A 27,723-nucleotide genomic window follows, 5' to 3' on the forward strand; every position below is an offset into this window, starting at 1 on the left:
GGATCAATGACCAAATTAAAAAAGAGATCAAGCAATATATGGAGACAAATGACACCAACAGCATAAAGCCCCAACTTCTGTGGGATGCAGCAAAGGCAGTTCTAAGAGGAAAGTTTATAACAATCCAGACCTATCTAAAGAAGGAAGAACAATCCCAAATGAATAGTCTGAAGTCACAATTATTGAAACTGGAAAAAGAACAAATTATGCCCAAAGTCAGCAGAAGGAGGGACATAATAAAGATCAGAGAAGAAATAAATAAAATTGAAAATAAAATAATAGAAAAAAATCAATGAAACCAGGAGCTGGTTCTTTGAAAAAATAAACAAAATAGATAAGCCCCTTGCCAGACTTATTAAGAGAAAAAGATAATCTACACACATCAACAGAATCAGAAATGAGAAAGGAAAAATCACGACAGACCCAATAGGAATACAAAAAATTATTAGAGAATACTATGAAAATCTATATGCTAACAAGCTGAAAAACCTAGAAGAAATGGACAACTTCCTAGAAAAATACAACCTTCCAAGACTGACCAAGGAAGAAACAGAGAATCTAAACAGACCAATTATCAGCAAAGAAATTGAATCAGTCATCAAAAAGCTACCCAAGAACAAAACCCCTGTCCCAGATGGATTCACTGTTGAATTTTATCAGACATATATAGAGAAGACATAATATCCATTCTCCTTAAAGTTTTCCAACAAATAGAAGAGGAGGGAATACTTCCAAACTCATTCTATGAAGCCAGCATCACTCTAATACCAAAACCAGGCAAAAACCCCACCAAAAAAGAAAATTACAGACCAATATCTCTGATGAACATAGATGCAAAACTACTCAACAAAATATTAACAAACCAAATTCAAAAATACATCAAGAGGATCATACACCATGATCAAGTGGGATTTATCTCAGGGATGCAAGGATGGTACAACATTCGAAAATCAATCAACATCATCCACCACATCAACAAAAAGGAAAGAAACCACATGATCATTTCCTTAGATGCTGAAAAAGCATTCGACAAAATTCAACATCCATTCATGATAAAACCTCTCAACAAAATGGGTATAGAGGGCATGTACCTCAACATCATAAAGGCTGTATATGACAAGCCCACAGCCAACATCATACTTAATAGTGAGAAGCTGAAAGCTTTTCCTCTAAGATTGGGAACAAGACAGGGATGCCCACTGTCCCCTCTGTTATTCAATATAGTACTGGAGGTCCTAGCCATGGCAATCAGACAAAACAAAGAAATACAAGGCATCCAGATTGGTAAAGAGGAAGTCAAACTGTTACTGTTTGCAGATGACATGATATTGTACATAAAAAACCCTAAAAACTCCATTCCAAAACTACTAGAAGTAATATCTGTATTCAGCAGTTTCAGGATACAAAATTAATACAAAGAAATCTGTTGCTTTCCTATACACTAACAATGAATTAACAGAAAGAGAAATCAGGAAAACAATTCCGTTCACAATTGCACCAAAAAGAATAAAATACGTAGGAATAAACCTAACCAAGGAAGTGAAAGACCTATACCCTGAAAACTACAAAACACTCCTAAGAGATATTAGAGAGGACACTAACAAATGGAAACTCATTCCATGCTCTTGGCTAGGAAGAATTAATATTGTCAAAATGGCCATCCTGCCTAAAACAATCTACAGATTTAATGTGATGCCTATCAAAATACCAACAACATTCTTCAAGGAACCGGAACAAATAGTTTAAAATTCATATGGAACCACAAAAGACCCCAAATAGCCAAAGCAATCCAGAGAAGGAAGAATAAAGCAGGGGGCATCTCGTTTCCCAACTTCAAGCTGTACCACAAAGCCACAGTAAGCAAGACAATTTGGTACTGGCACAAGCACAGACCCAAAGACCAGTGGAACAGAAAAGAGAGTCCAGATATTAACCCAAACATATACGGTCAATTAATATATGATAAAGGAGCCACTGACATACAATGGGGAAATGACAGCCTCTTCAACAGCTGGTGTTGGCAAAACTGGACGGCTGCATGTAAGACACTAAAACTGGATCATTGCCTAACCCCATACACAAAAGTAAATTCGAAATGGATCAAGACCTGAATGTAAGTCATGAAACCATAAAACTCTTGGAGGAATACATAGGCAAAAATCTCTTGGACATAAACATGAGTGACTTCTTCATGAACATATCTCCCTGGTCAAGGGAAACAAAAGCAAAAATGAACAAGTGGGACTGTATCAAGCTGAAAAGCTTCTGTACAGCAAAGGACACCACCAAGAGAACAAAAAGGTATCCTACAGTATGGGAGAATATATTCATAAATGACAGATCCAATAAAGGGTTGACATCCAAAATATATAAAGAGCTCACGCACCTCAACAAACAAAAAGCAAAAAATCCAACTAAAAAATGGGCAGAGGAGCTGAATAGACAGTTCTCCGAAGAAGAAATTCAGATGGCCAACAGGCACATGAAAAGATGCTCGACACTGCTAGTCATCAGAGAAATGCAAATTAAAACCACAATGAGATATCACCTCACACCAGTAAGGATCGCTACCATCCAAAAGACAAACAACAACAAATGCTGGTGAGGTTGTGGAGAAAGGGGAACCCTCCTACACTGTTGGTGGGAATGTAAATTGGTTCAACCATTGTGGAAAGCAGTATGGAGGTTCCTCAAAAAGCTCAAAATTGAAATACCATTTGACCCCGCAATGCCTCTTCAAGGAATTTACCCTAAGAATGCAGCAGCCCAGTTTGAAAAAGACATATGCACCCCTATGTTTATCACAGCATTATTTACAATAGCCAAGAAATGGAAGCAACCTACTAAGTGTCCATCAGTAGATGAATGGATAAAGAAGATGTGGTACATGCACAATGGAATATTATTCAGCCATAAGAAGAAAACAAATCCTACCATTTACAACAACATGGATGGAGCTAGAGGGTATTATGCTCAGTGAAATAAGCCAGGCAGAGAAAGACAAATACCAAATGATTTCACTCATATGTGGAGTATAAGAACAAAGAAAAAACTGAAGGAACAAAACAACAGCAGAAACGCAGAACCCAAGAATGGACAAACAAAGGGAAAGGGACTGGGGAGGATGGGTGGTAAGGGAGGGATAAGAGGGGGGGAAGAAAGGGGGCATTACAAATAGCATGTATAATGTGTGTGTGCGGCACAGGGAGGGCTGTGCAATATAGAGAAGACAAGTAGTGATTCGACAGCATCTTACTATGTTGATGGACAATGACTGTAATGGGGTATGTGGAGGGGACTTGGTGATGGGAGGAGTCTAATAAACATAATGTTCCTCATGTAATTATAGATTAATTATACCAAAAAAAAAGGGAAACCTTTCTATCCTAAGATGCCTGTTATTTATACAAAGACTGAAATAGCTAAACTTTTCTGAGCATATTAACACAGATCAGGGGTGTACTACAAATCCCACATTAGTTTAAACACAGTAATGTGTTAAATTCAATGTGCTATAGCAGCTATTTTTATTTCAATTCTATCCTTATACGCTGGATAAATTTGAGGCCAAAATAGTGATTGTATCATTATTTTTTATCATTATTTTTTATTGACTAAACATTAACTCTGTTAACAAGTTCTGCCCCCACAAATATAATAAAATTCTGTATCCAAAAGTCCACCTAGAGAACATAAGGCTTATATATTTAAACCAAATAGAATTAGACTTTATTCTCTTTAGTATGGCAAAGGAGTCACCTGCCCTTACTGTCATCAGTTTCACTCAATATGTAGAGAACACAATTCAGTGAAATAATTCTTGTTAGAAACTCCAAATACCACATATTTTAGCATGTCATAAAAATTGGAACCTTGGTTTTAAATGAAAAAGGATAATCTATTCCACAATATTTTTATTTTCAAATTATCCCTAATGATCTTTATGTCTGGCATGTTGCAAACAATTCAAGAAAATGCATGCTTCTACAAGCAAGAAATTAATGTTTTCATCTAAAATGAACAGTGCTGGATGTAGTTATGGTGAATGAAGTAGGTAGATGGATATAGCATGGGCAGGTAAATCTGAAGTGGCTGCTGACTTCACTCAAATACAGTTGGTTTTTTTAGAGTTAAACGTACTTGTTTAACCTGGAGGAGAGAAAAAAATGGAACAGAACAATTATGTGATGGCAATACTTCAGTCTCAGTATAAGGCTCATGTCATTATTGGTAAGGCAATTCAAGGTATGGCAGACCCTGGCATTTGTTCGGACTCTCTGTGACTCATGAAAGGATTCATACTCTGCAGATTGCCCAGAATAAATGTAAATGGCACCTGGGCAGGGCTGGTATGGCAGGAAGAGTCGAAGGACCCCGGAGCGCCCAGCCAGGGGCCTCACTTCCATCTCTCCATGAGGTGTTTTCTCCTCAGTAGGCTATGAAGGGAACACTTAAATTTCTCAGATATGTTTTACTACATTTCATGGAGAAATTTATCTTCCTGGGTAAATGCTATGAATCTGAGGATTCATGGAAGACTCTGGGAGTATTCCTGGGGGCTGTCACGAGTCTATTCTATATCCAAATATTCCTGAAATAGCAAAACAAAGTTTTGCAAATACTGCCTTTTATTTACGACTCGAAGTTAAAACTTAAAAAAATATTGTATTACTAAAAATGAGGAATGATGGCATAGGAAATTGAACTCTTTCTTATGTTTTCACAAAAGAAGAATATCCACTTATTCACCACATACTTCAAAATGAAGGTGACCAAATGACTCAAATGCCCTCAAAATGTGGAGCTGAGACTTTACATGTCACCTAAGTCCTCCATCATAAATCTGAAATTCCTAGTCCAGCGTCCATCCTAAAGAACACCTGGAACTAGGAAGCCTTTGAAGGAACTAAAACTCAGGGTTAAATTTCTCTGAAAACCACTGGCGGCCTTACTTCTGCCACTTGCATCTGAATGGCGTGGAGAGTCACAGGGCTGCTCTGCAGTCTTAGGGCACTCAGATCTCCCTTCCTCTGGGCAAAATTAAGATGAAAAGCACTCAGTCACAAGTAGCTGCAGAAATAACCTCCAGAACTCCAAGCACTTCATCTGGAGAAAACGGAGTGGATGCATGCCTTCATCTGCTAGCACTAAAAGCTGCTGGCACTGTAAGATAACAATTGGCTACAAAAAATATTTTCCCTTTTGGAGGTCACCATGTTCAGCGATAACCATTAGTTTCTCTTGCAGAAATAAATTTAACATGGAATCAAAATATTTTCTGCTATTTTATTATATGGAATATTGCATAAAGACAACAGCAAAAACCAGTTGTACTTGTACAAGCCTGATTGATAACTGTTTCTGGGGAGAAAGAAAATAGCATTGGGAGGAAAAAAAAAAGTCCTCTAAACAATGGTTTCCTAGGTTCATCTTTCAAAATGTGGGCCAAACCATGAATTCCAGTTAACACACACCTCGGAGAGAGCCGAGTTTGGGATGTGTAGAACAAAGAATTTATTCAGAGATCTCTTGGGTATTTTTCTTCCTTAAAGATAATGAAAGAAAGTAAGAGGAGTCCAGGTGGGAAAGTAGCCACTTTGGGAGAAGAATGTTTTATTGAGATTGATAGCAAGGCTCTGTAAATAAATCTCCAGGATTAAATGAGGAATTTTAGAAAGACAACGTGTTTTGTTATTGTCTGTTTTTATTATTATTTCTACACAGTACTCTAGTATTGCTGAAATAGTTAAGTGATGACCTGTTTTATGTAGCAGTTCAAAAGTTAGACTAAGATAAAAGACACAGTTTGTTTTTAAAAACCCCTGGCTTACTGCTCCCAGTTTGAACCAGTGACTATTTAAGCATGGCTGTTTTCCCTGGCACCCTGTTCTTGCCGGACCTGAATCCTGCTGCTCAGATGAGCTCACATTTTGGCTCCCAAAGGGACCTTCCTTCTACACAGCACAGCCCTTGGCCCACAGACTTCCCCCTGCTTGAGGGTTCCTGATTCCTTTCCAGTCGGGGGGCCACACCACCACTCTGAGATGAGATGAAGGCAAGCAGCAGATGGGGAAAGGGTACTGGGTGGACAGAAAGAAGTCAGCTTCCTTGAGCAGGTGGCTGGCGGGTTACTGAAGTAAGCTGTCACCTTCATTAGCTTAGGTAATTAGGGTAACTAAATTTATAGTGCGATTATTTAAAATGTTGTAGCCAACTTTTATGCACATTTTAAAAGCACTTAATCTGGTTTTAGATTCTAGTTCACATGTGCTGCATTTCACAGTGACTGCCAGACAAAAGCCCGAGCACATCCTGTTAAGGAGCTGACCAGTTATCCCCTGTGAGGGAATCCATTTTGACTTTCAATATAATATCAGACCTTGGCTTGTTACTTTTTGGGATCTCAATCCCTCCTCTTTTGCTCATTTTACTCAGGGCTGAGTGTTAGAACATATCCGCTACCTTCTTCTACATTCACAGCAGTGGAAAAGATGTTTGGGGCTGTCTCATTTTTCCTTCTCACAATTCTTTATTACAAAGTGATGCAAATACAGATTAACAACCAAAAACCTGCATCCTGTTGCTACTATCATATCACATATTCCAAAAGACGGAGACCGTCACAGACGGTAATACGGTCAATGTCCCCTCAGAGAGTCTGCCGAGTTCTAAGTCACAGGGGCACTAAGTGTGCAGTGGTGATTTCTGCTGATATCAGAGAGAAATGAGGAGTGAAGCACAACCACCATCACACGGCACCTTACGCTTTGCTGGAATATATCCGCTCTCCGTATGGCTTTGGAATGCTACCATGCTTTGAAGGCCACCAGTGCAGGTATCTCAGTTTAAATCCTTGACTTCTAGGAAAATATGGGAAGAGCTAAAACTAGTGCTTGTGGGCCTGGTGCTATTTAAATGTGGGGCAGATTTAGAGCCACCTCTGCAGGCACACTCACCGCCTCTCCAGGGGGCGCCCGTCACTGGAGATGCTCCGAGGAATGTTGGCAGCTCGCTCTGGAGGAGGCATCTTCCCATCTCCTTTTCCTGCATTGAGCCTCGAGGTCATGGGACTCTGCACCTGGGATGGGACTTGAGGCGAATGTGTCCCCTTGTTGGCATTCCTCTGCCACTTGTTATTGTTGCGGAAGGGAAACTTGAATTCATAGGAGACCCCTTCATTCATTTTGTACTCCATCACTGGCATGCGGTAGGTTTCAGAGCAACTCCTATTCAGAGGACACAGAGAGAAGAAAAACTAATGCTGCTTTGTCTGGTTGCTGGAACCTCATTAACTCTCATTAGCAGTTAAAATAGATCAGCACTTTATCCTCTGTTTCAAACCATCTTTTAATCATTGGGCCCTATAACTATTTTTCTTTCAAAACCAGTACCCCAGGATGTATCACACTGGTATTTTCCTTTGCTCAGTCCCAACTGTTGAGTCTGAGATACGGAGTCTTGAAAAAACAATGAGGCCCACAGTCACCCCGGGTGGCAGTGGTGGACAGGGGGTCGTTGTGCTGAGGCTGCAGAGGGCAAGTGGCCAGGATGGCACAGCAGGGGAGCAGACCCCACAATGGGGCCTCAGATGAAACACCACCAGTTCCACAGGCCCTTTACTGAGTATTACATTTGAGGATATAAAAGCGTGTATAGCTTTCAACTTATTGGGATCCTGATAGTCAAAAAATTAAGTGGGGAAAAATGGAGAGCCAAATTTAGTTCCGGAGGAGAAATTTTTAAAAAGCTAATTACAGAAATTCTACAATTATCAAATCACCAGGGAACAAAAGCATAATCAGGCTCCCCCCACCCCAACAAAGCCAGAAATCTCCCACTGCAGGGCTGCCCCCAGGTATCAGGGCTGAGTAAAATTAAAGGCAGGCACACCGTCTTCCATTGTTTTAGCCCCTTTTGGTGCCCCCATCCTAAGCACCAAACCTTAGGAAATGTGGAACCACTTTCCATACCCTTCACCCAAACTTCCAAGGAAGGTTCAGTCAATTATTAACTTGATAGACAAATTACTGAAAAAAACCTATTCCCACTAAAGCATTAGCTCAAACTGGGCATATGAATTTCACCAATGCGAGAAAAATTACTTTATTTGAGGAATTTCAAACATTGAGAAGGTGGATGACTGGGAAAGGAAGGCTCAAGAGTGATTGTGAGAGTCCTTTAAGAGGCACATTAGAGAGCAAAACGGTCCAAGCCACGGCACTGCCATCCAAGAGAAATATAATTTGAGCCACAGATATGAGACACGTATGTAATTTTAAAATGGCTAGTAGACTCATTAGAAAAGTAAAAGGAAATGAGTGAAATTAATAACCTATTTAGGCCAAAATATCTAAAATGCTATCATTTGAACATGTCATCAATAAATCAATATTAAAAGAATTAATAATGGGTATTTTACATTCTTCTAACTTCGGTGTATATTTTATGCTTCTAACATATCTCACTGCAGACTAGCCACATTACAAGGGTTCCTTAGCTACAGGTGACTCGGCTCCTGTACTGGACAGTACACAGGTCCAAAGGGCAGGCCGCCAAAGGCCTGGTCTTGATTTGGGGAAGGAGCTATGTGGGTGGGAGAATAAGCCCAAGGAAAGGCACCATTCTTTCATGACCTTGCCTCTGTATCTCAGGGGATGACTCATTACATCTGAAATGTGTGTTATATAGTAGGACGACAGCTATGCATGAGCAGGGAAGAGGGAGGGGGACATCGGCCAGGGTTTACATTCGCGTAGATGCTTATATTCTACACATTCCATGTTAAGTAGTTCTCTAGGGATGGGGATGAGAACCCAGATAACAGACTGGCCAACACTGGTGGATCCAACACTGGGGAGAAGCTGATCTTGCCTTCACCTCCAAATATATTCTGAACTCACTGATACAGTAAAAATCCACCTCCCCTTGCCACAACAGGGCCCAGGAGAACCAAATATACTCAAAAAGCTTCCCATTCCTGACGTGGGGGTGGAGCAAGCCCGAACTCCAGCAAGACTGCGCTTGTTTCCTTTGAAACCTAACCCCACTTAATGAATGTTCATCTCCCTTCTATAGAAGAGGCTCCCTATGGTTCCTTTGGTGAGACCCCCTCTGGGTCTGCCTGCTCTCCAACTCTCTGGGCCTGGGAGTTTACTCTCTCCTTTCTTTCAAATCTAAATCTCGACATGAACTCTTATTTCTCAAAGGCTCTTCTGCATCCATTCTTGAATTCCTTCTCGGAAAGAGACCAAGGACCAGTCTCTGGTAACACGTGTGTCCCACAACACGTCCTCTCCACATCTCCACGACAGCCACAGGTTTTGGAACACGTGCACATGCTGGGGTCCCTGCCCTCCTCTCTTAGCCTGAGTCTCCAACGGGCACTTTTCTTAGAGCTTCCTTACCACTCGTCCCAACTCCCTAAAAGTCTAGGTCAATCTCTGCCCAAGGCTCTGCTATACCCCTTTTATTCTTTAGTGACAACGGTTTTTAAAGTCCAGTAAGAAATACATTTACACTGTGATATAGCACAGCCACATATACATACCCTCCTCTGATAGCTTCCATTCTACTATATTCTGTGTGTTAATCCATTTCATTAAAAAAATACATTGGTGCAACCTCCTAAATGGATTTTATGATCTACTTAAGAGTTATTTATGATCTGTAGCTTGCAAAATACTGCTTTATGCACATTTGACAGTACTTTTAGCAGCTGATGATGTCTTATGGAATACTCTTTGCTCTGTTATGAGGGAATATCACCATAGGCTTTGATCTAATTCCTAGCTTTGATTCTGGTATTTTTGGCAATATGCATCACAACACTTTTTCTGGTTGTTAACAGAGGTATTGCTGTAGAGTGGTTTGGCCTCTTCCATTTCTAAATACAGCATGCTATACAGTATCTTGCGCTCTGGATCTGTAAACAGAATGCAAGAATGCTGTAGCCTGCAAAAGGATTATTAACAGGAAGTTACAATAATCCATGGAAAATGTTTCTCCACCTAAAATCAGAATTAGCTTTGCTTCTCCTCAGCAATGTCTGTTTTTAACTTGTGGATCATATCATTCATGCCTGCTCCTCTCTGTTGGAAGCTAGGAATCAGCACACGTAAAAGAACTTTATTATCATGTACTTTGGGCACTAACTTGTCACAAAATTCCCCTAGACCATGCCCCCAGACCCTTCTGCAATTCCCTGAGTTTTAGTTTTGTGGCATTCCACATGTACCTTTATAAGCGGCTTCAAGTCCACATTGCATCACGGTAGATAATAACAGAATGAGTTAATAAAATACAAACAATAATAATGTGTTGTCAAATGCACAAGTTGCCTCCATCTTTTGGGCCTGAGTTTCTTTGTAGAATGAAATATCTGGCACTGATAATTACTAAACTTTCTTCTAGTTCACTCTCTGAAACAGTCTTTCAAGCTGCATATAGCATTCAAGACTAAAACTGGTTAAAAGCCCCTATTTGCCCAAGATTTTGTCTTCTCTATAGTCTCTATTTCATTTCCACCAGTCAATGTAGAGTGAATGTAGCTAGAACCCTTCTACATACTCTGTAACCCTTCTACATACTCTGTAGTATGCGAAAGCCTAAGGAGGGGGAGAAGATTCATCCAGAGAACGGAGGAGGAAGGCTCCACAGTGCTGCGCCTCAGCCCACCTGTGTCTGCCTGCCTTTCATGGCAGACCATCACCATGGCTTTCTTGTCACTTACTTTTCTCTGTAAAGAATGAGATTCATACCTGGAATCAAGAAGTGGGCAGTACACTGAAGAGCACAGATAAAAGCTTGCCTTTAAGGACCCACACAAGAGTTCATGAAAGGATTTTTATTACATTATTCCAAGTAAAATTTGGTGTTGATCCACAATAATTGTAACACTTGTAGCCCACAATGGGCCAGGCACTACTAGCTGCAAGACAACAGCTCTGACGTAGGCACCTTCCTTATCCCCACTTAGGAGATGAGCAAATGGAGGCCTGGAGAGATGAGTTTGCCCATGACCCCACAGCCAGGAAGTGGCAGGGCCAGGATCTAATCGTGGGGCAGTCTTATTTCTGTCACCAACCGAAGAATACATCTGCTCCAAGTCCCCAAACCTCCTCACTTTAGAGGGAAGAGGGCATTTCACTCAGGGCACAGTCTATGGCAAAATGGAAAACCAACAATGTGTACAGAGCTACGGTCAACGGGCATGACAATGCCAGGGTTGAAAGTGACACATGGCAGTGGCCCACTGAGACCCTAAGTTAACTGAAAAGCCACCCCTATCTCCTGACTCCCTCTCTCAGTCTTTTCACGCTTTCTAACTTCTCCTTTAATTTCTTAGTACCCCTTACTCAACCCTTCTTCCTTGAGACACTAAGAAGTAGAGACAGAAAAACAGCTGGAGAGCATATGGAACAGAACACCGCAATACCGGACTCCTGAATCAGAAAAGTTAAATGTCTGAGGATTAGCTAGGTCCTAATAAACCACGTGACTCTGGCTTGGCCTTTGTACCAGAGTTCCTCATCTGAAAAATGAGAGCTTTTGAATCAGATGGACTCCAAGAGCCTTTCTAGCTCTAAAGCAGCCCTTTTTGCACTTTAAAACACTTGTGCTTTGAAATGAAGAAAAAACTTTGTGACCCATTGTTACTTAAAAGGTAATTTGGTCCTTTTACGTAACTTGCATGGCTCTTAATTGTTTTCTTTGGAAGCTGTAGGCTTAGTGGCCCCCAATACAAGAAGGGAGCACCTCTCCCCTCCAGTGCCTTTCAGAACACCCCGAGTTAATCTGCTACCTGGGACTCTTTCTTCTTGCCAGAATGACTGTTGAAGATTCAGGGGTCACAGACACCAACAGATGAGTGCTGGTGAGTACTCGGAGCTGGGAACGGATGGGGGTGAGGGGCCCTCCTGCTGTTTGACACCCCATTCCCTGAGGGAAGCTTTCTAGCAAAGTCTGCAGGTAACTTCCACAGGTGAGAAACCAAGCCTGTTTTTGCCAGGACTGCTTCCATCATGCTGTCACTCTAGCTGGTCCTGTTAGCTCTTCGGGCAGCTTCTGACCCTCTCCAAGCCTCCTTCTCCCCATTGTTTTAATGGAAATAAAGAAGCCATGAAGACTTTTTAAAAAGCTCAGTACATAGTAGGGACTCAGGAATTTTGCTTTACGTGTCCACCCCCCATCCCTTCTTCTCTTTAAAAAACTTTAGTTTGACAGCAGTTCATTGAAGGTCTGCGTATTTCCTGAGAACAGGGTAAAGAGCCCTATCCTACATTTGTTACTGACGCCCACTTTATTGTTGTTAAACTGGCTTTTCCATGAAAAAAAAAAAGAACACCAATGAACCTACCCTTTCAAAACTAATGATGCTCCCATGTGAACACACACAGGTGTTGGTAATTAAATACAGTCTCACGCTGGGTGCCTGCCACCCCCTTAGGATCCTGGCGACCCGAGACACGCATGGCTGAGGGGCAGTTGGGCCTCAAGGGGGCCTGCCCTGCCTCCTGCTGGGGCTGCAGGAACAGCTGACAAAGAAGAGAGTGACTAGTCAAAGAACAGAGTAATTAGTTTCGAGGAAAACAGGAGTGGGAGTGTGAAGTGAGGAGGAGAAGAAAATGACAGAGGAGCATTATCTTTTTTTGTTGAGAACTGTAGCAGGGTGTTAATGTTTCAACTGTCCCTTTGACACTGTTTCTAAAGGCACCAACCCCACGCTTCACACCTGCCCAGAAGGCCTGACAGCTTTTCGGATGGAAACCGTAGTGAAAGGGGCAGAGTGGGTCTTGGAGGCTGGTGGGCCGAGCAGTGCACTGACCCTTCATCCCAGCCTCCCTCCCATCCATGTGCTAATGGAGGCACATTCCCAACACCTTTTCTGTCATGTCAAAGGACAGCAATGGCCTAGAAATCATGTTGGGAGATCAAGACAAACACAGCTCATTTGGTGCTGGCACCATGGGGCCTGGCTCTCAAGAATGGCCAGTGAGCACCAGCCCAACCCTGCGTTCAGTGGGGGCGCTGGCAGCTCGAAACTGGCCACAGGGGGAGTATTTACAGCATAGGAATCAGAAATGCTACAAAGCAAAGTTCTTTTCCTCAGCAAAAGGCCAGTTTACTGGCACATCCCTGCTTATGCTGCTCTATACAGGAAGGATTTGTGCCCTAAGCATACAAAGCAGTAGTTATAAACCTGGATTCTGAGTTAGACCCAAACTGGCCAATAGGCTGGAAAGCCACCCACCTTTATGAGTCTTGCTTTCCTTTAATAAGAATAATATTAACACTATTACCTCATAGGGTTTTTATAAGGATTAAATGCACTAAGCCATCAAAATGTGTTTTTTCTAGGACTTGGAACATTAGAGTAAATACTCAGCAAATTTTATTTGCTTTTACCAGCACACCATGGAAGATGTATCTAGACAAAGTACATCCAATCAAGGACCCATCTATCCAGGTCCCTTCTTTACAGTAACAACTATTCACAATTCAATGTCTGTAATGTTGCCCATTCCATCCTATTTCCTCACATACACCTATTTCCTTTTCCTTCCCCCATACAAACTGGGGAGCCTAGAAACAAGGGGAAAGACCTCTGAGCAGACAAGATATCACTACAAGGTCCACAGGCTTTGCTCTAGCAGTTGAATCCTTAGACTGGCATCTATACTTCTGTACTGTAATTAAGGTTGACAAGTTACAAAACTTGGTTATCTTCACTGTTTTATAACTGCCTGGCTAGAAGCAATAATGAAGGCAGTATGAAGGAGAGACCCAGGGACAGGAGACAGAGAAGTAGCAGGAGGAGCACAGAGCAGTTGGAGAAGTGCTTAAGGACCTGACTGCCTTTCTGATCCAACTCCACAGTCATTCCCGAATCTGAGCTCAGCAAAATGCTTAACACTGATGATGACGGTCTTGAGTAAACCAGAAAAGACCTGGTTACTAAGGCGGGGCACGTGTGTAAGGCAGTTGCAAAGTATTTCTCCTACCTCCCCAAAATAGCTGAAAAATAAAGTTCTGTGTATATATTTTGCTTTCCAGAGAAATCCAGTCATCCAAAACAGAGCATTTCTGAAAGCTATTAGATAGAGATTTTACCATATTCTGATATAGGCACATAATCTCTGGGCCATCTAGGAGTTAAGTAGTATTAAGAAATACTATGCTGAGTACAATCTGTAACATTTGGCTTAAAGAACTGAAGTACATTTAGATTGTCATTGCTACACACTCTTTAAAAGACAGAAGTAACCCTTAATATATCTGTTTAAACATTCCACCATCTGATGTTCCTGAACCCATGAGAGCTCAGGTATAGGACCGGTCATGTTTTGGAGGAAAAAACAGGTTAAAGAATATTGTCTTGGCTCTGGAAGACCTAAGAATTAACTGTATTAACTGTCAAAGCTTAAGAGAAACTCTGAAAAAATAATGGGCTCATAGCAAATTAACAGATTGCAACAAGCTAGCAAAAATAGCATGTGCATGCCCAAAGGAGAAAAGAAAGAGTTGATTAAATTTGTTCCATCAAGAAACCTCCTCAGAGACAGAGAAATTAAATTGTCACCATTGTTGCTGGCTTGGCAGGAGCTGGGAGGGCAGAGAGCCCCTGTGCTTCCCTTTGGGAGCAGCCCAGGCCCCCAACAGCCAAAGCGTCACGAGCAGCACCAGATCATTTGAAGCCAGGTCCCGACACATGTAGACGCAGTTAAGAAAAAGCTTGGTAAGTACACATTCAGCCCTCCCAGGCTAAGACAGCAGGGGTCAAAACAGTACTTTTGAGTTTTGGACAGCAAGCAGAGTAAATGTGCCATAGAACATAAAAGAAAAAAGAAGAAAAAAGTCTGATGGTTTGCTATGCTGAGCGTCTTTTAACATTACAAGTTCAGTATTTCTTGGCTACTGGTGGGAGATGTTTCAGATGGCTATTATCAGACTGCTCTATCTGTAACGGCAACTTTATAAATCTACAGATGCAAATCCTGGGAATAGTCCAAGTTAGTCATTCTTTCCAGCTGCTGAGCCACATGCCGAAAGGGAGTTGTGTCAGACTTTCCATGGATGGAACTTTCAGCACTGCATGTAATCCAGAGCTCTTCATGACACCCTACACCCCTACCTGGTAGGAGATGTTCTACATGGTACATAACCCCAGCCCTGGACTCTTAGGCTCACAGCTGCCAATGCAGACCTACCTCCGTGGGGTGCAGTCATCATGTGGGGGAATAATGACAACCTTCACCGTGACAGAGGTTCTCAGGAGATCGATCATCTGCTCATGGCTCAGGGTGGCCACGGCCACCTTGCAGATCTCCACCAGCCGGCTGCCCTGCCTCAGCCCTGCCTGCCAGGCATAGCCGTAGGGCTCCACATCTGCCACAATGCCCTCGTAGTTGACATGGAAGCCAAGCTGGCCTAGCCCATTCCTGCGCAGGGTCATCTCCACTGATTCACAACCTTTTGACACAAACTAGACAAGGAGACAAAAGATATTATGGTTTGATGCCATAGGGAATTAAGTGGTGGATGTGGAATTGGAAAAACATTGCTAGCAGGGTATTTCTGAATACCCTACTGCCAGCCAAAGAGCAGTACGGGTATGTCCCCTTCACTAATTTCCATTCATTTGGCCAAAAGGGACATACCTGTTGCATCCACTTCACTGAAGCTACAAGGAGGCCTCTAACAGAGACCCAGAAGGGAGCTGGCAGCTAAGAGAAACTGTATTCTACTACCTCACTTCACCCTTAAAACAAGCAAGGTAGCAGATAATCAAATATCCCTTCCCACATCTACACAGACTGGATGTCTTCCATCTTCAGTCACCAAGGTAGTGGGGTCAGGTCACATGCAGAAGGGTTTCCAACACAAGCGCACAGCGAACGTGTCTTCCCCACTTGTCCTGCTACTTTGCCTTCTGAAAAATGATGGACAAGTGTGATATAAACTCCGTGTCGCTTCCCATCATCAAGGGAGTATTCTGAGGAGCTAATAAAACAGTACAAGACGTGGCTCTGGTCTACACTGAAAGCTTTATGAAAGGGAAATGGCACATAGTGAAATGGAAGGTAAAGACTCACCTGCAACCTTTTGACAATCTCTTTGATATCCTCACTGCTGATGAAACTCTCCACAGAAACACATTCTCCTCGCTCATAGAAGATTTTGACGCTGGTGTCAGTTGAAGTCCACCCTATCACATCTCTGCAGGAGCAATTGAAAACCACACTCTTTGTTTCCTGTTCGATGAGGATGATGAACTCATTGGAGACCCCTAAGAGGCAGTCGATTTCCATAGCAGTGTTGTAATCTTTGGCCCTGACAGCCCACACGATGGCCCCCATGCTACTAAGCTCAGCTCCAGGATATGGCTTAGACTTTTCCTTCTTCTTGGAGGCCAGAGAGATGAACGGGAACTTGCCAGATGGGTCTATAGGGGTGTTGGTGACATTCTTTTCTGCCAGATCTTTCAGGTATTCCTGGCGGGTTCGCGTTGCCATGGCCCGAAACTTCTCCGATTTATGAGCAGCATTTTCTGCGTTAATCACTTTGGCTAAAAGGAAGTCCCTGAACACATCTGACTTAGGGAAAGTGACCCCTTTGGGGATGGGAGGCCCAAAGGATGGCACGTCTCTGGACCTGGTGACGGCCACACTGAAAGACAAAGCGAAGAGCAGAAAGAGGTGTGTCAATACTTCTCAGTTGTAGCATGAGAATAAAATACACTTTCTCAAGGATAAAGATGCCCCTCCAAAGGAAATAACTCACTCTCCCACAAGAAACAACATTTCTGTTCAGCATGAGCACTTTTTCACTCAAACACATTTAGGATTTATAGAACATAAACTTCCTTCAAGACCCCAAACCCCCAAAAGCTCAAAGTAAAAACTATCTTTTCATTAACAGTTAATCAACCATAACTCCATGAAAAAGTTTACAGTATTTTCTACATACATAAAAGATATTTTAAGTACCTACTGATTATTTCTAAGTGGGGCTTATTATATAATCACATAGCCTTTCAGAACAAACAGCTTCTGTATGAACACAAATGTGGTCTCCACTTTGGATATGATGCCCATAAGCAGATGGCTTATAACGGAAATGGATATCCAAAGATGCAAGACATAAGAGAAATGGATTACATTAAAAAAAAAATTAAACAATTACTTGTTGGCTTCTGTGTCAGGCATTATGTAAACAGATGAAAAAGCATAATTTAAAAATGAAAATTAGAATTTTGGTAATAAAGTGATTAAATTTTTTACAGTAATAGCAACAGTGCTTTTAAAATCCTATTTTTAAACTGAGCTATTATTTGGTCCACCCTCTCTACTTCTGGCATTTGATTTTGACAATGTACCTGTGAGGAAAGTATTCTTCTTTTCCCATTCCTTTAAGCAAGATTGATTTCAGAGAAACTGATTTAAGAAAAAGAGCCTGTTCCAGGAAATTTCTTCTGCATATATATATATATGCAGGATATGGCTTAGACTTTTCCTTCTTCTTGGAGGCCAGAGAGATGAACGGGAACTTGCCAGATGGGTCTATAGGGGTGTTGGTGACATTCTTTTCTGCCAGATCTTTCAGGTATTCCTGGCGGGTTCGCGTTGCCATGGCCCGAAACTTCTCCGATTTATGAGCAGCATAATATATGAGCAGCATGAGCAGTTTATATATATATATATAAACTGACCATATGAGCATATGTAATAACCTATTATTTTTTAATCTCAAAAGGAAAATAGATTTTCCTAAAGCAACAACAGAAGTTAAATGGAAATAGAGAGGTTGTGTGTTTTATATCATCTTCTAAGATCCTATTTTAAGACCTTAGCAAATTTGAGAAGATGATGATTCTAACAGTTCAAACATCCCTCTTTTCAAAATATCTAATTATTTAAAAGTGAGTCAATTATGCAATTGAGCTAAGTATTAGGGAAGCAACAGAAAATCTGGCTTTTATGAACTCCTGAATGGAAAGGACATAATCAGAGAAAGTGCATCTTTCAGATTAAATTGAAGAGCGCTGTTTCATTATTTAAGAAGGGGTTGCTCTAAGATATTTCAAAAAAATAATCACTTCATGTGAGATTGGATAAATGAATAAAAATCAGGAACTTCAGGATGAAAATTATGTATTTTGTGAGAAAATGCCACAGAATTGCCTATTTATTGATTTTCTCAAATTTATTTTAAAAAAAAAGACTACCTCCCTCACTTCATGACAAAGAAAGGTGGCAAGCAACACTCCATTTTCTAACTGGAGAAGAAAATTCACAGAAACCTCCATATGCAATATAACCTAATTATAGCAGTATTAGAAAGAATTTTTCTTGTCTACTGTGAAGTGTCTGACTTAAATGCTGACAGCTGTATAATTTTAATTTGATAATGTTATTCTCTTTTTAAGTCGAGCAAAAGATACTGAAATCTAGATTTGCTAGCTTTTCTAGTTGGAATCCTTTAAGGATCCAGAAATATTAGATATCTTTCATTTTTAAATTGGTAAGTTCTTCTCTTGCTAATTTCACTTTAAATTGTTGTTCCTTCTCAAGCAGCAGCTGTGAATTTATTTTAAATCAGGAGAGGAAAATGCTTAGCAGGGGGTGTCAATGTGAGCACCATCCATCCACTTGCCCCTTAAACTCACTGGCTTTCTACAGATATATTTATTAACTGATAGAACTTAAGACATACACTGAAAAACCACCAATAATTAGAAGCCTCTAGAATGAACTATGAAGGAAAAAACTGAACCCTTAACATGTAATTATCAATGACTCATTCTGGTAGGGAGGTAAATGATACAGACACTAAAATCAGCTTTGCATCATTAGAAATAGAATCCTTACAGAAGATGAGGAGGATGATACCCTAGAACGCTCATTTCAACTAAAGAGTTTTGTTTAGGGTAAATCTGACTTTCAAGGTTTTCTACAAGGTTAAAAGCTTATCAATTTAGATACCACAAATTCTGAACTCTTGATAATAAGGCCTGCTTTAAGCTAAGTAGAATGTTTTGCCTCCAAAGAAGCATTTCTAAAATCTCAGTTTGATATATACACATGTTATACACACACACTTAAGACTGTACAACTATAAATGGTTCTTGCTATTTTTAAAAGCAGATTCCAAAGGGCTTCTACTTGGCCACACTTAGGTTAGCCTTGTATGCAATTACTGTATCTCCTAGAAATGATGCATTCTTTAAAATGATAGTCATGCCTTATCTACTCAGCATTTTTGAGTACTGATATGTTCTACTTAAGAGGGCTTTCCAGACAACAGAAGCTCAGATGATAAAACAGTTACGGAAAGTTAGCATCAGAAGGAACTGGGAGAATTCAGTGTTCCTCAAACTCTGCCAATAAAACCTTGAGTTTCATCTTAAAATTCACCTCAATTTTGCAGTCTACTGAAGAATATTTGCATTCATTTTAACACAAAAATATGTTCTGTCTCCAAAATCGTGGAGTATGACTAAGAGACCAGGAAGGTATCCTGTATTGTACTGATGTTTGACATATCCTTTAACCTCTGTTTGAACAGCTGGCACAAATTCTTCACTTTTCCAGGAAACAGACTCAGAGAAGTAAAATAATTTGCCCAGAGTTTGTTGGACACAGCCAGCTTCTGGACAGCAAGCACCATGCTAGACCACATTTATTCCCCCTGAGGCTTTTAAACCTACTCTTGAGGTGTTTGCAAAATGGACCATCCATAAGAATCATACAAGTGAAGAGACCATCAGGTCATTTCTGGTGGGTGTGAAACTTGTAACATTTGCTAGTATCAAAGACCTTGGATGAAGCAGGTCTTGATACCAAAACCCAATTTCAAGTTGATAACATGGGAATTCCCAGGGACACCTAAATGGAAGTCTCAATGAAAAAAAGTGAGAAAAGTAAGATACTTGTATTTCTGAAGCACCACTGAAACAGTAATAAACAATTCCCAGTCCAAAATTCAAAAGCAAGGAGACTTAGCATCAAGTGGCGGAAGGAAATTTCCCCTTCTTGGAGCCCAGATTGGACTGCCAGCTTGGTGGGCTTTCCAAGCAAGCAGACCTGGGCGAAGGATAGGAAAGACAGGGGCAGACAATTGTGCATCCATCATTCCCTCCCTGAGGGACTTCCGACTTCTAATAGTATTCATTCACCAACACTCACGGAGCACCTACTGTATGCAAGGTCCTGTGCCGATGCTGAGGGTCAAGGACGAGATGTTGCAGGCTCAGCCCTCCAGAAGCTCAAAGTCTGGTGGGACTACACCAAGTGGTCTGAGTGCTCTCCCAGGGAGGTGTGGGGTGCTCCTGGGGATACTTAGGAGAGGCAGTTCATCTTGTCCTGGGAGGCTGGGGAGCCCTCCCAGAGAAGACAAGAGCAGGGATTCATCAGATGAAGGAAGGGCAGAAGTATGCGTATCAATGTTCCAACTGTCAATTCTTGAAAATGGTCTATGATTTTGTAATAGGCTTTTTGTCTGAACTGGATCCAAATAAAGCCCACACACTGCAATTAATAAGTTTTATTAAAATTTTTTAAATTTTGTTAATTCCTTACCACATCTTTCTCTTTTATTTATTGCAATTTATTTGTTGAAGAAATTGAGCTGTCACATAGAGTTGTCCAAAGTCTGAATTTTGCTGAATATAAACGTGTTCTTCTGTCTTTTGTATTTCCTGTAAATTGGCTTCTCTAGAGGTTGATGAGATTCAGATTCAATTTGGGGAGATGGAGCCCTTCACAGACTACTTCACAGGTTGTGGTATGTTCTTTTACTGCAAGACACACATGCGTCTGTGGTATTTGCAGCTTTTGATGGTTAATACCTAGATCCACTGATACACAGTTGTTCAAAAATGGTGAAAAAAATTTTTTACACTGTTTTTACAAAGTGAGGCCCTCAGGGGTGCATGAAGTACATTGGACTGTCCGCTCCCAAACCAAATGACCCCAGACTGCTATGCTTATCGAATGTTTCTTTGATGTGAATAGTTTCTCTCCATCTCCCTTATCAGTAATCACTGATATTTTCAGTACATTCTTGCCACTAAACAGCTCCTTCATCTTTTTGATTTGTTGCTTCTAATCTGCTCTATCAACTGGGACCAGACAATTAAGCTCACTGTAATGATACAAATAAAACAGTACAGACCAGAGGGCTCTCTTATCAGGTACGAACATAAACTTTAGTACACAGACTTAGTGATTAATTTCTGACTTCTTGGCTGTGTCTGCTCTTCAAGGTTAACTGGCCTCTGGAGTTAGTTTGAATTAGTCAGGTTTTCCTATATGAACTTTCCAGTCCCCAGGGAGATGCAGCACCCATTATTTCGGGGCCTCATTTCCGGCTCTCTCTTTGTCTTCCTGTTGTATCCCAGGGCCCAGAAAAGGGTCTAGCCCACATATAAAAAGGGCTGGAAAGAACTGGTAAAAAAATAAATGGGTAACAACACAAGCTCTAAGTTTGTCTTTTTGCATACGAGTTACCTTGCATGCTGACACTGGTTTGGGTAAGTTCCTGAAACTCTACGCAGCATTGCTCGCTGGCCTGGCAGTCCAAGGGCTCCCCTGCCTCCTCACCTTTTCTACCGAATCACCTGCTTATTGTACGTTCTCCCCACTTTCCTGGTCTACACTTCTGTGTACAGTTGGCTGCTCTCTGCATTTGTTTCTCTTTCTCCTACTGAATTCCACCCTCCTGTGCTTTAAAACACACGCACCAAATCCCATTTTCTCAGTTCAACATTCCCTGTAACTTCAGTCTATGTTGATTCCACACTTCTCTAACAAAATTACAGTAAGAAATGCCTTTGACGCTGTTGCAGTTGTAGCTGCATTCATCCCACAGGTTCCTGGACTTGCCATTGGAATGAAGAAGGAGATATCTAAGCTGGCCTGTGCATACAGTAAAACAACAAATTTGACTGGATCTATACTGTTGGAACTCAACCAAGAATTAGGAGAAGTGCAAGTTGCAGCGCTCCAAAATTGTGCGACTATAGACTATGTACTGCTGAAAGAACATATGGGATGTGAACAGTTCCCAGGAATGTATTGTTTTAATTTGTCTGATTTTTCTCAAAATATTCAAATTCAGTTAGACAATATCCATCATATCATTGATAAGTTTTCACAAATGCCTAGGGTGCCTAACTGGTTTTCTTGGTTTCACTGGATATGGCTGGTAATTGTAGGTCTGCTTTTGTTATGTAGCTGTATTCCTTTTATGCTAATGTGTGTACGGAATTTAATTAGTAGTTTGTTAAAACCTATACATGCTTATGTTACTCTACAAGAAGATACGTCAAAGAAATAATCAATCTTCCCATGTTTTCTTCCGTCTGCTACCTCTATAGCTTTTCTTCTTCCTTCCTAATTACAACCCTTTAGTAGAAATCGTGCCTCATATCGAAAATTACCGAGTATCACAATTCTTCCAAGTGGTAAAGATACCTCAAGACACATGCTGGGCATAGAAGCCACAGGGTATAAATCTGCAAAGAAGTAAAAAGCTAACCTTTTCAAAGAATATTGCTTCTCTCTCACTTACCAACTTTACATTTCCACATTTCCCTGTATGGCCCCGGAAGATGACTGGTTAGCCAGAGACGGGTAAGATTCCTCAAGGGAGGAACAACCTAAGACAGGCACAGTCGCAGGGGGGTCAACAGGTGAGAAATTGGGGATCAACAGAGGTGAGGCTTAGAACCTCACCCCCCCTGTTTTGAAAGAAATCTTCTGCATCCGTGGATGTTTTGTTGCCCTTGTCTAGCTTGGATTAATACTTAGTCTATAGGCACAGACCTGATCATCTACATTTGCCCTCTTACAACACTAAATTATGTTTTCTACCTTTATCTTGCATCTACCTACCACTTCAGCATTTTATTAAAAAAATAATAATAATAAGGGAGAAATGTGGGATTCACATATAAATCAACTATAAAAATCAAACAAATAATCATATCTGACTTGATTGTTTATAGTTCATGATACGTGATCAAAACTGAAAGTTTCTGTGATATGACTGCCCTTGCACTGTTTACCATGTAAGAACTTATTCACTATGTAAGAACTTGTTCACCATGTAAGAACTTGTTCATTATGCTTCAGAAGATTGGAGACTGTTGAGAATTAGGCTTGGGGTTGATTAATGATTGTACATTGAGTCCCCTATACAGAATTTTATTGTTGTTAACAACCATTTGATCAATAAATATGAGAGATGCCCTCTCAAAAAAAAAAGAAATGCCTTTGAGAAAACAGCAGTGGTGCTTTCCACAGTACAGGAATCAAGTAGATGTCAGTAAAGAAATGTGAACCTTCCCAGTGGAGAAAGTTTGGGAGCAAGAGATTTTAAATGGTAAAAAGCATTTGAATTAATCTAACTGTATCACTTAGGGCTAAAGTTAAACTAGGTTTAATACTGACTGTACAAATCAATGTATAAATTGATTATATATAATTGTATAAATCCATGCATTGCTAAGCTTTTCCACTGAAGTATCCCTAGTGGAAGAGGCCTATCAAATCACATCCCTAGTAGTTAGGGGAGTGGCTGGGGTATTTCTCAACCAACAGGTATGAAAATTCTTTGAAGACCCATGTTTTATCTTTAAATTGATACATATTTTTCCATTCTACTTCATGGTACATTATTTTTCATGAGAAAATAAGCCCCTTCACACCTATTCCCCCCAACACTAAAGACGACAAGAGAGGTGGTCTATTTATTCAGGGCCTTTAAACATCTGATATCACCACAACCCCAGAAAACATGCCTACCTCAGTTTGAGGACAGAAAAATTAATGCACCTAAAGTTTACAATAGGGCAAGGTCACTGTTTTAGTTTCGTGTGATGTCTTTCAGAGCTGTTAACAAACTGGTATGTTTGCATGAATTTACAGAAGGCCAAACAAAGTTCACTTTCTGAGCAGTGCACTGGGTCTTCCAACAAGCTTGGCGACTGGCCAATTCCAGACTAGCCCACGTGACATAAGCAGGTATGTTCAGTGCCCTTCTGCAAAGGCTGCCAGCATCAGACATGGGGGTAAGAAGATGGGATCTCCAGGCCACAGATTAAAAACAAGAGAGAGAGCAAAAATTGGATTTCAGGCTGGGGATGTGGGTGGTTTGAAAAGAATAAAGCAATTATCACCTCCTCATGTAGCAATATGTTGAAAAGGCTAAAACACCTTCCTTCCTTATCAGTCTGGTTAGACTTGCGCGGGCCACATAGGTGGCTACTGAGCACTCAGAATGGGGCTTGAGTGACCCAGCAGTGCTAAATTACATTAAAATTTTAAAACTGACACTTGATTCAGTTATTCAAAAACTTCTCAAAAGCATGTTTGGAACAATCTGAAGCATATAAATCTACTTTACCAATTACAAATTTTATGAAATCTAAAGATTATTTCCAATGAAAATTGAGATGAGCTATAAAAAGTCTAAAACACACTTCAAATTTCAAAGTCTTAGTCCAAGGATATGTAAAATACCTCAATAGTATTTAAAATTTGTAATACATGTTGAAATAATAGTATCTGGATATATCAGGTAAATAAAATACATTCTTGGGTCAGAAAATATACATGTATTGCTAAAATTAATTTTACTTAATTGTTACTTTAAAAAATATGGCTATTAGAAAATATAAAATTAGTATGTGGTTCACATTTCATTTCTATTGGGCAGCAGTTTATTTAGACAAAGTCTTTTAAAGAAACTCTCTCTAAAAAAAATTGCATAGTTTTGTCCATTCCCAAACTTTCTAGTGACCATTCAAAAAGGGGCTAGTTCTCTATGTACAAAGTGGTATGAACTCCTTTGCATACATGTAGTACACAGCATGTTTCCACTGCTTGGGGCATTTCCTAAATGCAAACAGTCATCCACCCCAATTATAGCCAAATGTTCCATGCTTATTCCACACCTAAAGCAGCTTTCAGAGACCACATTGTTGGTTAAGAGGCTTCAAATCTAGGTCTCCTTTGTTTCAGTTTCTACCTCAAGCCTAGAGAAGTACACACTTCCTGGTCTTAGGTTTTCATATAGCCTTGGCACCTGAGAAGTTCTCAGATAGCTTGTGGGTCAGCAGCAAGGGCACAGAGACCCCTGCTTCACATGGCATGAGAGTGAGGCAGCACAGCAGAGCGCTCAAGAGATGGGCTCTGGAATCAGACTTAGTGCACTTAATCTACACCCCAGGACCAGCTGACGTTGGACAAGTTACCTATTCCTGTGTGTTAAGTTTCTGCATCTGAAAATGGGGATAAAAATAGTACCTGCCTCATAGGTTTTGCAAATTAAATGAGGTAACATGTCAGCTGCCTGGAATAGTGCTGGGCTCATAATCAGAGCTCAGCAAACATGGTTATTATGGATCATGTAAGGATGGTGGCAGGCAACCAGAGAAACCTTTGCTTGTTTTGTTTCCTGAACTTACTTGCTCTACTCCTGTAATTAACCTGCATTACACCTGGAATCAGACAGTTATGGATGTCACGACACACCAATTACCAGCCTGTGTATCTGTGTAGGTAGTTAGATTAATTCAAACATAAATATCCAAAATTAACAAAGCCTAATCTTCCAAAATTTAGGAATTGAAAGATATGATAAAAATTCCTATTCTGCAAGGATGGATTCATATCAGAAACATCTTACCAATGCTAGAATACCCTTATACATCTTGGCACTACACCCACATCAGCCTGGCATTACAGGTTCTTATCTTCTTCCACACGAAACCCCTTCAGTCCTCTTGGTAAAGGCCTTTTCAGACAGATGCTGATACTCATGGGACTAGGTCAGCAAGGGATAGTGAAACAATTCCACCAAATGTTTACTGAAGCAGAGAAACAGCCCTACAACTGCAGTCAGAAACGTTAGTGAATTCAGTCAGTCCAAAGCAGGGGCTTGGGCTTTTAAAATAAGAATATATTTTAAAAATAAACTTCTCTTTCCAACTTATTATGATCATTCTCTTCTGCTCTTGCCATACCAAAAGCAAAATATAATTAGCAGAATGAGTAATTAGTTGGTGACCAGATGGGTATGGATGAAGGACACCACCTAAGGAAGAGGTGCAAATGGAAATGGCAGGTGTCTAACCAACATGTCTGGGGAATGTCAATGCCATCAGGTTACATCATCCTGTGAAATCGGCCATCCGTGCGCACAGTTTAATGACAAAAATAAATAGCAATAGGCTTCCCACTGCCACTTCAGAAAGCAAAGCCGGTGGGTCCCTTGTGAGTGCTGACGCACCAGTACCTGTAACAGACGCTGTCAGTGCAGGGGCTGTGAACCCTGACAATGACAAAAACGTGCTGGAAGTGGGATCGGATGTTTTTGGGGCTGAATGGCTGTGCTCCAGGCTCTTGGAAAACAATTGTTACAATATCATTCCCAATGTGCCGCTTCCGTAAGAGCTAAAAGAAAAACAAGCAAACAATGTAAATGACAACACTTGGCCTTTTCCTCCCCAATTCCCTTACAAAACTGTACTTAAAAATATTATTAATACATAGTAGGGTAGGTAATCTACAGTTACTGTCAATATTTTAGCCTGTCTTATCATTGCCTCCATGGAGAAATACTGAAATGAATATTCTTAAATTTTCACAAAATATAGAGCCCATTCAAGATCTAGCCAGGATCTGGCATATTATGCCAAGTCCTAGCATCTCCAAATCCTCAGTTTCCATAACAACAGTTTTGTTCCATTTTCATATAAAAAAGAAACTTGCCATAGGGAAGATTTTTTTAGAGATGAGAACGGCTGAAGTAATTACAATGCAGTTTATGTTCTGGTTTAATTAGCTTCATTTAAATAAATATGGTTGAGGTGTTTTCTGATAGACTTTTTGTGTCACAAGCTGGGAGTGCAGAAATTAATAATATTCTAGAATGTTGTAACAATTTAAAAGCAGGCTAAACTTCAAGTTTAAATAGCTTCTTTAATTACAGTGAGAGCTGCTTAAATTAAGACCACCTTCTGTTTCCCATTAACTGGTGATTTAGAAAGGTGGCTTTCAAATTCAGGCACCCCAAATCATCCTAGGCCAGTGATTTTTTCAGGGTTGGAGGGATGTTTATTAGATAGTTTAACTGAACAGTGTGATGAAAAACTGAAAAAAATTAGTATTTCTTTTATTTATTATATGGAGGCTGTTACAAGGAAGATAAACAACTAAACATGACATTTATATAAACTATCCGTTAAACAAAAGCTTGCATTTAGAAAACATTTTAAAAATTCTCTTACACAAATTACATGCTAAAATCAATGTTCTAGTATTATCAGGCTAGCTGGGAGAAACAACAGTCTTAACTGTTTCTAACAAAACCCTAACCCTTTTAGATTAGGGTTGAGTATTAAGAGAAATGTTCAGGAAATGTAATTTTAACCTTAGGAATTTTAAAGCATCCCAAATTATCTTCTAAAAAGACTGTTTACTTCATTTCTAAACATGATATATTAGCAGAAGTTATAAAAATAAGGGCTGGTCTGTATTGGCTGTTATGCAGAACATGCCCATTATTAAAGATTATTAATCTACTGAAGATCTTGGACATACTCAAAATATAATTTGTCTTTTACGTCATTCCTGCTATCATGCCATTGTTTTTTGATGCAATGTCATCTCTTTTTTTCAAAACATGGTTTGATATGTAATATTGATGTCTTAAAAAAGG

The 27,723-nt window shown here is 40.4% G+C and overlaps 1 protein-coding gene across 15 annotated transcripts in view; it reads right to left on the reverse strand.

Annotated features, from left to right (window-relative positions):
* SIPA1L1 (signal induced proliferation associated 1 like 1) overlaps nt 1-27,723 on the reverse strand; it is a 394,992-nt gene that overhangs the window by 58,351 nt on the left and 308,918 nt on the right. For all 15 annotated transcript variants that reach the window (XM_073242187.1, XM_073242190.1, XM_073242201.1 and 12 more), the window contains 4 exons: nt 26,299-26,456; nt 16,092-16,665; nt 15,207-15,481; nt 6,957-7,226 (listed from right to left, as the gene is read on the reverse strand). In XM_073242187.1, coding sequence (XP_073098288.1) covers nt 6,957-7,226; nt 15,207-15,481; nt 16,092-16,665; nt 26,299-26,456 — 1,277 coding nt within the window. The remainder of the gene's footprint in view (nt 1-6,956; nt 7,227-15,206; nt 15,482-16,091; nt 16,666-26,298; nt 26,457-27,723) is intronic.

This window comes from Manis javanica, chromosome 8 (genome assembly GCF_040802235.1).
Source record: "Manis javanica isolate MJ-LG chromosome 8, MJ_LKY, whole genome shotgun sequence".
Classification (NCBI taxonomy): Eukaryota; Metazoa; Chordata; class Mammalia; order Pholidota; family Manidae; genus Manis; species Manis javanica.